Source organism: Numenius arquata, chromosome 8 (assembly GCF_964106895.1).
Source record: "Numenius arquata chromosome 8, bNumArq3.hap1.1, whole genome shotgun sequence".
Taxonomy (NCBI): Eukaryota; Metazoa; Chordata; class Aves; order Charadriiformes; family Scolopacidae; genus Numenius; species Numenius arquata.
This window is the reverse complement of record NC_133583.1, coordinates 21,228,231-21,240,664: the sequence shown is the minus strand read 5'-3', so window position 1 is coordinate 21,240,664 and position 12,434 is coordinate 21,228,231. Positions and strand designations below refer to the sequence as shown.

The following is a 12,434-nucleotide window of genomic DNA, read 5'->3' as shown; positions in this document are numbered from 1 at the left end:
ATGGTTCTTAATAGCGCCAAAGTTTGACATGGATTGACATAATTAGAAGAAAGACAATTACCTATGGTAGTCACTGATACGACCTCCCTGAACACATGCACTTTCTTTGAGTTTTCCTTTAAAGTGCAACTGCAATGGCAGTGCCTGCTCAGGGACAGCCCCTACAATTAAGACACAACCCAAATGACGTATCTAAAGTCTCTGCTGCATGAATTTCTAGAGAGTTCCAAAACTGCTACTGTTTAAACAAAAGGACAGTGATCCTTTGCTCATGACAATAATAAACAAATGCAACACTTTTATAGCCAGTCCATGAGCACTATGAATAAATGACCTAGACAGACAGCCAACTTGTCACATTCCTTTGATGACAAGAATTCCTGCCATTCCCTTTAACAGCAGCCAGACAGCCAGCTCCTGCGGTGACATCGCTGGGGGTTCTGGCCAAGGAAGAGACGCAGATGCAGTCCCAAACAGTAGCTACCTGACCATTCTCATCCGACCACGTCCACCTGACCATGCCCTACCCGACCATGCCCACCTGCTGCAGCCACCGCTCCTGCCCGCTTCAGAGACACTCTGCAAAGCAGCAAACCTCACTCTGGCTCCTCCTATTCCAACCAGGTATTTATATAAAATTATCATCAAAACGTATCACTTGCAGGAAAGGAAACACCAAAATCTACCATGCCTCTCCCGTGGTGCAAATACACACTATTGAGAGCAGGGAGGGAGATCCATGAGAACTGCCCAGAAGTATGAAAACACATTTCTTCTGTTTGCATTACTTCCAAAATAATAATGGAAAATTATGCTCAGACCTTTTCCTTCCCACCCTCCCCCCGCCCTCCCTCTACGGGTCAAGAGTGAATTAAGAATGACAACAGAACCTCTACTAAGGCCTAATTACAATTATTTCATTCATAAATAGCTTGCGTAGAAATGTGGATCTCCTGTTTTAAGTAAACATCGATGTTGGTGATTTGATTCAGAAGGATAAAAGACATGCAGTGCGGTTACTCACAATGGCAAGGCTGCCTTAGAGAATTAAAACCCCTCATCCCCTCCCCCTCCACAAAACCGAAAACAACCAACCCAAAACAAAGCTGCAAGTATTAAAAGAAAAACCAACAGTCCCTATTTAGGAAACAGGCAATTCAACAGGAGCTGCCGGTGATGTCATTGCATTTATACGTTGCCTGAGTCACAGGTTCCTGAGGAAGTGGTAACACCTACAGAATTACTGTATAAAAGTCAGACTTTGAAGCATGAAATGAAAATAAAGACACTTAAAGACAAAGCAAAACCCCCAAGCAAACTCATACCTACTTTATATACACTTCCTCATCTCTTACACGAATCTGAAAGAAGTCTGTCACTAGAAATCACTTTGCTTGTTCATCCACATCCCTCCCTTAGCAGTGACGCACCAAGCACTGAGAGGGGAAGGAGATGTTCATGGGGAGAGGAAAAAAAAAAGAGAGGGGGGAAGGAAAAAAAAGGACACCGGTTTCTAGCTGTCAAAAACTGAAGTTCAAATGCATTCAGAGTGGGCCAGACTTGGAACCTCCAGGCCCTCTCCGTTCCTGCAAGCATTTTGACATGATGTGGAAACAATTTTAGCAGCATTTCTTTGCACAGTTTTAGCTCATACTGGTTTTGATTTAGAAAGTAAAATCATTCCAGAAATGGGACACCAGCTTGTGTTTCAAATGCACCGGGCTCCGGCAGCGCTGCCTCACAGGGATGCACTAACTGCAGCCTCTGAAGAGAGTGCACATATTAGACCAAAATTGGGGAAACCACTACTGACCTCCTTCAAAAGAATGAAATCAGAGTAATCTCTCCCTTTTCTTATTTAGGTAGTGCAGAATAGTATTTCACTAACAAATCAAACAATGAATCATCTGCTGAGATCTTACAAAATCAAATGAGCCAGTGCCAAAAAGCAAACTGAAGTTACACACAAGCCTCAATTTTTGGATGCTCAAAGGCCACCGAGGCAGCAATCCACAGCCAAAGGAGCTGAGAACAGAAAGGAACTGTATGGGAAAGAAGTTACAAAGAATAAGTTTTTAAGAATTGTGCTTTTGATTTGCAGCGGTACAACACTGCGTGTATTTTTCCTGTTAGCTTACTAAAACATATTTTTAAGAAGTAATTTGAAAATTTTAGCATTTAAAATGAAACGCACGTGTGCATGTGACCTTCAGTTCCAGAGGCAAAGTCCATTGTACTTTCTATCAATGTCCTATATAAACATCTATTCAAAGAACAAGAGGAAACAGGCATTTAGGCTGCTATAGCAGCTGGAAAGACAGTGCGTGCTCCATGCCAGCCAGGAAACACAACACACGTTTGTTTTTAGAACTCCTGACTGCCCCTTTTTATCCCCCAGCCCAAGGAAGTGCCCGCAAGGAGCTACAACGGCAAGGGACTACTGGCCTGATTACACAGAACCAAACCTATGCTATGTCACTTGCAAAGTTCAGACAAAACAGCTGATGGGTTCTGAAAATCTTTTCAGAGAATGTCCTAAATAATTGCACTGGGTTTGAAAATGATGCTATTGTTGAGTCACAACAGGCAGATAATATTGTCAATTATCGAGGGCAACAATTAGAACCTGAAATTACAGATGGTTGGAGTACTCAACTGCATTCTTATCCTGGGGTGAGATCATTTGAAATTAGGCGAAAAAACGGTTGCCCTAAGATACAGAATACCTTAAGGTACTTAACATCGTTGCTACTCAAGTTTATTGCTATGAATTCTTTTGGGAGTAGCTTCATTTTCCCTTCTGCAGTGCCAATTTCCTTGGCCAGGTTAAAACAATCCTCAAGTGACTCACGCCAAAGACTTCTCTACCACCTGGACAAAACACCAACCACTGGCTGGTGGAAGAATACCGATTGCTGAATTTCAGCTACTGTACTTAAGAGAAAAGCGGCTACAAATTAGCCCAAGCCACAGCCTATGTTGGTTAACACTCCATAACGTCAAACAATAGTCAGCAATACTTCAACAAAACAACGGGTCGGAGCAACAGACCAGTTTCTCTGACCCAGGATAACTGAGAATAACAAACAGAGATATTTTTTCCCAAGTACCTATATCCAATTTATATACATTTTAAAGATGACGAGTTAAATAAAAGATAAGAAACCTAGGAGTAGTGCTACCACAAAGCAAGGAGTCCCATGGTCTGTCCATTCACCAATCACAGCTCACTATAAAGAGTCACTATTACCTTCAGTGGCAGCGGATGAAAGGGTATCAATAGAAGTAAAACCAGACTGAAAACACTGTCAACAAATTGTTAGGGGGTTTTATTTCAAAAGCTGTCAAGCGCTGCACAGATAAGAAAATGAACTTTTTAGAAATTATTACACTGGATCGCTGAAGTGATAACAGAGAGGGAAAGCCTATATTAATTTGAAAACTAAAGCATTACCTGTGTGGTGCCACAGTATTTTTAAACCCTGTTAGGGGTCTGGAGAAGGTGCAGGCAGCTGCGAGGGAAAGAGCTGGAATGGAGATGGGACAGGTAAGTAGGGGTTTCATAGGTTTTACACATTGCCAGAGTGGGACAGTCCAAAGTCCTCCTAGTGTGGTGTTTGTCTTTTAAAACAGTTAATCCAGGTGCTCTAAAAGAGAAAAGGTGCATAACACCCTCTTGAAGGAAAGGTTCATTTCAGCAGGATATGCATGAGCATCTGCACTGAAAATTGAAAACGAAAAAAAAAAAGAAGAAGAAGAAAAGGAATTAATGAAGCCATGTCAAAAGAGTCAGGAAAAGAATGGTAACAGCCTTGGGATCTGGACATTTTCCAGACTACGTTTCTTCGGAAGTCTGCTAAAGTTTACCATGCTGCAAATATTTCTTTCACGGCTCCCTTTGGAGTAGAAATGCTTATTTGTTTCCAAGGAAAGTATCGCATTATTATTATTTAAAAAAAAAAAAAAAATTTTGGGACAAAAAATTTGGAAAAGTAGCAAGGAAAAATCCCACCATCTACCCGTTCATATTCTCGTCAGCTTTTGTGCTCTCTTAATGCCAAGTTGCAGCACAGGCACTGCTGAATCAATGGGCAGCATAAGAACCACTGTTTGCACTGAGAGTGCAAGGAAAGCTGACTATGTGCTGGCTTGTAACTTATTTACGTTTGAAAGAATGTGAGCTATCCTGCTTATTCCCATAAGAATAGAGAGTTAGGGCTCTCCTTGAACTCTTAAGAGATGGTTATACTCTAAAGAGAAGCTACATAAAAATAGCCTCATGGATTCAGTCCTGGCTCCTCATGATTCTGTAAGAAACAGGCAGAGTTGTTCCTGATCAAAAGCTGGTATCAGAAAAGTGAACTTTTCACACATCACTGGCATTAATGAGAGTCCTGCATCCCAAAGTCTATTCTGTGATTCTGTCAACAATTCCAGTTGGTCCAGTTAACATACATTTAGAAGGAATTTGTTCAGCAAGAGGGAGAAACAAACGCTATGATTTATAGTCCATAGTGAAAAGTTCAGAAATACATAAAACCCACTTCAATAAGAGTTTTTGACAACAGCACAAGTGAGAAATTATAAGAAAATGTGTATATATATGGAAAAATTATTCAATTTTTCTAATACTTCTGTTGCATATATTTAAGTTAAGGAGCCAAATCTTATACAAAGAAATAGAATTAGAAAGAACTTCACACAGGAAGTGGACTAAAAATATCAAAGATGAAAAAAGTGAAATTTTAGTTTCTGTCACCGGACTTCTCTGAGGACACAATATCAAAGCCATACACAACACAGGGAAGGGAAAAGTATTTTTCCAGGCTCAAGCTCAATGATGTCAAGGGCTGGAGTAACCACTACAGTTTCCTTTGATGTGCCAAAAGAACTACTGCACTGTTGACTTCTCCTGAAACAGAACCTCCCTTTAGTTCTTGGGAGTCATCAGCTTCCTAGGAATCTAAATCCTGTGGTTCCATTCCTTGCTGACTTTCTTGACCATCCTGTCTGGGCCATTATGCATCTTTATTCACAGATCTAAGTGTAATTTTCAAATTTGTGCCCTTTCTCCATCACAGAGCCCAATGTTGAAGACTTAAGACTCAAACCAGCCCCATGCTCCATGGAACATATTCTCATGTGGGCTGAACCACCCACTGGCTATGACTCTGCTGGCTTTAACGGCGCTAAGAGGATTTATGTGTGATATAAAGGACATGCCCTAAGTAAAATTTATTCCTGATTGACAGACTACGACACAGGTGAAGAGGACTGAACAGCAGATCGTGAAAGCAAGGATGAGAGCAAGTGAGGGCTTTAAAGAAGAAAACTCTCACACAGAATCCCAAGCTCCTCACTTCTGTGAACGTGGTACTACTCCATAACAAACTCTAGAGTTCAGTCAGCAAACACATTGAAGGGATGACACCGAACAAACTCTAGTCAGCAGCAGCATAGAAGCAAAATAGAGGCCACCATTCCATGAGTTTCTATAATACTCAAGCACAAAAATTATGTCAACAGCTCTCCACTGAGAGCTGTAGTCTTCTAACACTATTAAATGTCCCCAGATGTGCTCTGTAGGTGTCACAGTTGCCTTCTGTGAGACACAGTCCCACCCACACTGCCATATAATGCCATTACCTTTCTGCTCAATACTTTAGGAAGATGAGTAGGTTCCTCTGAGGCTGTTCACTCCCGCTTCCCAACAGATTTGGGTTACATCTGAAAAGCCACGGTAGCTGCAGGGTTCTACAATGAAAGTATGAGTTTGGGCTCTTCACCGATGCCTAGGACATCGTGGCAGCACAAATAAAATTTAAATCCTACCTCCTTCATGAAGCAAGGTAAAGTTTAGCTTCTTCCTCTATTAAACACAATAATTGGAGCTGAGGACTATGCCGAAATCCTGCCATTAAATGCATACAAGCCAGTAAATAAATGTATTTATCTGTTTATAGTATTTGAATGTGCATTCATCCATTTGAATGGATTCTCATGATTTCTCACTCAGTAGAAGGCTAGATACTGAGTAAAAGCAAAATAAGAACAATTCTGGTCTGCAAGGAGAAAGAAAACAACATTATAGTTAGACAACGGAAGTTATTGCAAGTCAAACTGAAGTGTTTCTGAACATCAGAGACATCTGGGAAGCATATGGACAGGAAACAGCTCAGCCTGAGAGAGCTGTATGTTACTGAAATTACAGAGGTAAGGAAACATTACATTAACCCTGAGTTTTGAACCTTTCGATCTTGTATACTTCTGCAGTTAGATATCTCGATGTAAAGCTACGTGACAAGCAGAGTTTCAGATAGTTAAAATAATTATTAATGTTTATCAGATTTCAGAAAGATGTCTAGTTTTCAAGTTTTATATAAACAAAAATGGCAAAGAGAATTTTACACTCCAAGGTCAGCAACTCCAAAAGATGAAAATGCAGATCATTCCCTTTAAACTACCCTGGTACTGGTGGAGGATTCCAGTTGGACTACGGCATGGCTAACAAAATGGAAGTCATTTGAGCTCGTAACTAATTATGTACCTTAACAAACTGCTTTAGAATCAACGTGGCATGTCATCAATCTTATTGTTCATTACCTGACCACCAAAAGATCAGTTTCCTATGATTACTAGTCTTTCAAAAAATATATTTGACTCATATATATTTTTATATTACAATGAAGTTAGCTAAACAAGACACTCCCTTAAGGCAATTTAAGAAACCACACAAATGTAATTAACATGATAGCTAAAGGAAATAGAAAAAAGGGCTATTTTAGACACTTGATGCAAACCTCAGCATGTTTCAATAAATCTTTTATGATCGGAATCTGGGAATTGCAGATATCCTTGCTTTTAGGCAAACTGACCTGACGGAACTTCTTCTGATGTGGCATAAGAGAAAAGCCGTGAAATTATCTACACCAAATAGTCGGAGCTTATGTTAAGGAAGTGTCCGGGTTTCAGCTGGGATAGAGTATAAGTAGTCAAGGACTTATTCAGCTTAGTTAGAATCTGAGAGGGAACACAGAAGTGACAAGCTGGGCAAAGGGACATTCCATACCAGAGACCTCATTTATACACCTCAGTGTATAAATGGGGGTTGGCTGGAAAGCAGGGATCCACGATTGCTGCTCAGGACAGGCTGGGCAATTGCATGGTGAGCAATTGTATTGCATCACAATTGTGTATATTCTTTTACCATTATTACTATTATTTTCTCTTCTGTTACTGTTCTATTAAACCATCTTTATCTCTCCCTACCTTACCGGGGGTCCTAATTGCTGGCTGAGGCTGAACCACGACAGGAAGGAAATAAAGTAATTGGATTGATCAACTGATTTTCATAATATATATGACAAGCAAAGACTGCTTGGCAGATAAAGTGATTTGCATTTTTTCTGAGTGAGTTAGCCCATAATCCCCACAATATAAAGCCATAAAAGGGATATCAAATATACTTCTAAAACGTTTCCAAGATTAAAAAACAATATATTCACTCTCAATTTTGTAATAATGTACTTTGGTATTTTACAAATCCATTTTTCTCAAGTTATCTTTTAAACTCAAGGATTCTCACACTACTGTTTTTGCTCAGCCATAACCTCTGAAGCTGTTTCTGATGTTGCAAAAAATGAAAAACTTCGAACCAAAATGAAAATAATAATTGGTCTTTTTTAACACCTGTAAAGTACTGTATGCCATCATCCAAGAACAGCAAAGTTAGAGAACCAATTTCCTACTCCTGTTAAGCGTTTCTCCACAAGTTTTATCTGAATCAATGATTCTCCCCCAAAAGCAACTTTAGTACATAACAGAGCTTTCTCTAAACTTCAGGGGAGTCTCATGATGATACCAACACACTTTGGTCTTTCCTGTGTAAATATAGGTCAAATCACTTTTTTCCATAGCATGAAACGGTGCGATCTTTACAGAGAATAACACCTCCACTGACACAGGCAAGAACAATCACACTGTAACAAAGAAAAGGGAATCAATTGTACTATAAATATGTCCTTTGAAACTGCAACCAACGTGTTGTAGGCAGTAGGTGTAGGTTCTTACATACTCCTGCTCTCCTTTAAAGATGCAGTTTAACTCCCAATAGCAGAATATCCTCAATCTTAACAATAAATTCCAACTAAAGGGGCACAAATCTGGGAAAGATGAAAAAAGACATTTAGACATGCTGCTTGGAGATGTCCATTGACAATCAAAATAAAAACTGGGACAAATAAACCACCAACGTTTACTTAAGCAGCATATTTTATATGTAAGCCATCTTTAGAAACTAAAAAAAAAAAAAGGAAAAAAGAAAGGCAAGATTTAAACATAACCACATTGCTTTAGTTATTTACATAATAAAAATGAAAACATGGAGACTTATATCCATAACAGATTGCTTTTAAGGTGAAGATATTAATGTCAGAACATAGACTCTATTTGTTTGTATTTGTAGCAGTCAGAATGGGTAAGCAATCGTTAACTTGTCGAATAACACATAAAAGGCAGCATTCCAGTCCAAAGTAGGTCGTCTTCCACCTTATTCAGCTGATTTTCAGACTGTTTCGTCATCACTCATGTCCCAGATCTGCAACAAAAAAGGAAGTGTAAATTTAGTTTGTGGAGTTCAAATACGCTTTTAATATACCGTTATAAAATTGGTATTACTATTTAAAAGGAAGAATAAATAACATTTATGGACTGATGACGAGCACCAATGGAGCTTTACATAAAATTCAGTGTTTTTCTCTTCTGTCAACAACCTACACGCTATTCATAATTTATAGTTTGGGGGGTATTTTTTAACATATGCTTTTCAGCATTTGTTCCTGAACTGTCAGTTTGGTTATTTGCTATTTATTATCATTTACAGTAAGTTGTAGATCAGAAACCAGACATTTTGTTTTGGTTTGCTGACTCATTGGCACATACTTAATTTGGATAATAACTTCTAACAAACAGCATACTTCACTAAACACTGCAGAAAATTTTCATGACATTCATGAAAAATTAATTGTTCTCCAAGACTTCATTTTGAGCCCAAATATTAGATCTCATAAATAGCAGCATAAAGCTGAAAAGCTACATGGAAATTTGTGCTTTCCAATTGTTTAAAGAAATATTAAAACTACACAGATTTTTTGCTGCAATACAATATAATTGTACTTTTACTTTGCTACTTGCCCATGTTCAGTATGTGGTTGTAGACTGGGGGGAAAAAAGTGAGTATTTTCACAGAACATCAAGGAATCTGGTATCCTTGTGAACACACTACACCAAGTGTTATAAATTCATATCAGTTACCAGGGAGCAGAACAGATGAGCTGTGAAAAATACAGGGACTTGCGAGCACAACTAGTTAGTGGAGGGCTGGGGGAGAAGAGAACATATTATGAATATATGCCACAAGCTTTTTCTTAGAGAGAAATTTGTGTGCTCTTAAAAGGCTTTTAATGGTTTTTTGGAGGTTTAGCTCATGGCAAATAGCCTTTTTCTCCTTGGCAGGGCTTGCAGTAGCTTGGGATCAGGCCTAACACAGGTACTCAGCTTTGAGTTGGATTTAATAATATCCATTTTATAATACATAAAACTTCATCTCTGACTTCGAACATTTCAAATTTGCCAAAATTAGCAGCAACACTGCTGCAGTAACATGACAAGTCTTGTTAATTACAAGAATGTCATTTCCATGGCATACAGCCCTCAAAACTATGAGCCCCCCACTGCAAATGACCTAACAAAACAGGGGCAGCATCAGTCATTTATACCCCTGGAAAATCAAATTCAGATCATTTTTTCTTAAACATAATTTATGTGTTGGCATCGAGTGGCTCACTAAGTTATTCTCTCATTTTACATCCTGACCACTAAAATATATCTATCCAAAGAAATACAGAATGCGAATGTTTATTTAGACTGTAAATTCTTCAGGGCACAAAGCAGCATTTGACATGTGTACGGTGTCTAGTACAATGGGGCAGTGTTCACAGTTGCATTGTCTGACACACCAGCACTAGTGTTAGACAAATGAAAAATATAAACAACCCCATTTTCCAGACAGGCAACAATGAATATTCATCTATAACTTTAATAAACCCCTTCACGACAAAATGTAGTATTTCTGGAATTTTAAAACATTCTGAAAAAAGCTCTTCAGACCCAACCTCAGAAAACTGTTACTCATATAAAACCAAACATTTCTATGCAGTGCTACAAGCTGTGTAAAATGAAAACTCTGAGTGGCAAAATTTTCTCAATTCCTAGAAGCGTTGCAAAATGGTGGTGTGAATCCTTATGGAAAATACTGAAGGAACAGTTTGTTTACAAAAGGAAAAAAGAGTTTTCATCCTGCCCTAGATGAGCAGCTTGGAGCTTGCCAAGGCAAACACAAATGTCCAGCTCACCAGTCAGGGTCAAGGATGTGGAAAATAAATACAAAAAACAAAATCTTTAAATAGAGTTTATGGTATGATTCAAGCTGGCAAAAAGCAAGAAATGCAAAGTTCAGAGTGATAGTCCATCTCTCTCTAGCACACTCTAGTTTTTGAAAACAAAGCCCGTAGACTGTAACCCTCACAAACACACCTCTCTGTCAAAGCAGCACAAGAAATACTTTTAAAAATACACCATGAGGTGATTCAAAGGCAAAAGGGAAAGCAGCCAACCGACAGCCCTAAGAAACTCTTATCTACTGAGCAGATATACTGGGAGTGCAGCCAGCGTCTCTGCTCTGCGCTTTCCCATCATCCGCGCTGATCCGCAGTGTGGGTGAGAGGCAAGAATACCCCCTGTTGTGTTGCGTTGGTTTTTACAGAGAGGGGCTGGTGAGGGTGCCAGTGATATTAGTAATTTTGTGATATGAAAATATTTCCATCCAGGAACTGGCGAGCTGTTCCGTAATTCCTATAAAGCCGGGAGAGCCTTTTTGTTTTACACGTCTAATGCGCAACACTTGCTTTACTCCAACACCCCACACGATACAAACAGCAGCTCCAAGGGCGCTGTAAGTTCCTTTTGTTGAAATTAAATGGCAGAAAGCAGTTCCCTGTATTTGGCCGCTGTAGTCGAGGACGGGCAACCCATAGAGGGCCTCAAGTAACTTGAGGACTAACAGCGCAAGCAGCTCACACAGCCAGCAGCAGCGCCTACTAGGTCACTTAAGAAATAGAACCCTGTTAACAAGAGGAAGAAAGTGAAGAGATTGACAACTAATTTCTCTGATCTAAAGCACAGCTCTTTCCCGGGAGTCTTTTAACATAAAAATATTTGCAAAAAGACCAAAACTGACGTTCAGGGGTATTTAACTGCTATGCAAACATCCTGGATTGAGAATTATTTTTAAACATGTGAAAAGTATGCTATTATTGTACTTCTAGAAGAACAGACAGTTTTATAAGACAGTTTACGCTTCATCTTACTATCAGAGCAGTCACAACCATAGCACTGTGTGCTGAATCTTGCTAAGGTTTATAAAGAATAAAGCAATAGTACCTTAATAATGATGTGCACAGGGGAGAGGAGAACATGAAATAAAACGGGAAAATTCTATACAAAAGTTACCAATTGCATGTTAACTTAAAGAAAATAAAGCTACATGCAAAAGTTGTGTTAAATGTCAATACTGAGAGCTAAATTATAATAGATCATAGGCTCTTAGTTAATAGCAATACACGTTTTCATGAAAAGACATTTAAAATACATAGACTACTACTACGCAAACTTTGGATATCACTTCAAAAGAGTGGAACTTTTAAGAGGAGAAATCGTGAAATGCAAAAAGCCACGAAAGCCAATATCTAAAATGACTGCAACACCAAGAATCTGTCATCCAACCCAAGCTGAGGATTTGGATTTTGTTTTCAGTTCTGCTCTGTCCCGCAGCTCACCTGGGCGAGTCGGAGCTAAGGGCAGCTCCAGGCAGGAGAAGGCATAAACCAGGGAGATAACCCAGCTGCCAGAGCCAACCCCCTCTCTACAAACCTGTACAGATTATCTCAATGCACCTGTTTCTTCAAATATGTGCTTTTATATCCAAACATCTTTGTGGAAGTTCTTAAATTTCAGATGCAAATTATGTCTATTCAGGATAAGAGAAGAATTCCCGCACGTGTTTTCTTGCAATGATAAGCGTTATTTTCTTACATAATAGGAAGAACAGGGAAAAACCCCTGTGTATTAAATTAACTCTTCACAAGTTCCCACTGATTGATTTTACACAGTTCCACATTGTGTTCAATAAATCCCACTGAATAAAGAGTTTTGCATTTCCTTCACACAACAATAACACCCGGTACCCGAAATTTAACTTCCACGACAATGGTTCCAAAACTGGTGTTCACCTACTGAAGCAGGTAGTGGCTTCACATCTTAGAATTAACATATGTAATTCAAATAGATAACTACTGTTTATCCTATAAATAAACTTG

General features: G+C 39.0%; 1 protein-coding gene across 1 annotated transcript in view; it reads right to left on the bottom strand.

Moving 5' to 3' along the window:
* Positions 1-5,935: 5,935 nt before the first annotated feature.
* ATG7 (autophagy related 7) overlaps positions 5,936-12,434 on the bottom strand; it is a 107,346-nt gene continuing 100,847 nt past the window's right edge. Inside the window, exon 19 of the mRNA XM_074152479.1 lies at positions 5,936-8,596. Within this exon, the coding sequence (XP_074008580.1) occupies positions 8,564-8,596 (33 nt within the window). The 3' untranslated portion in view covers positions 5,936-8,563. The remainder of the gene's footprint in view (positions 8,597-12,434) is intronic.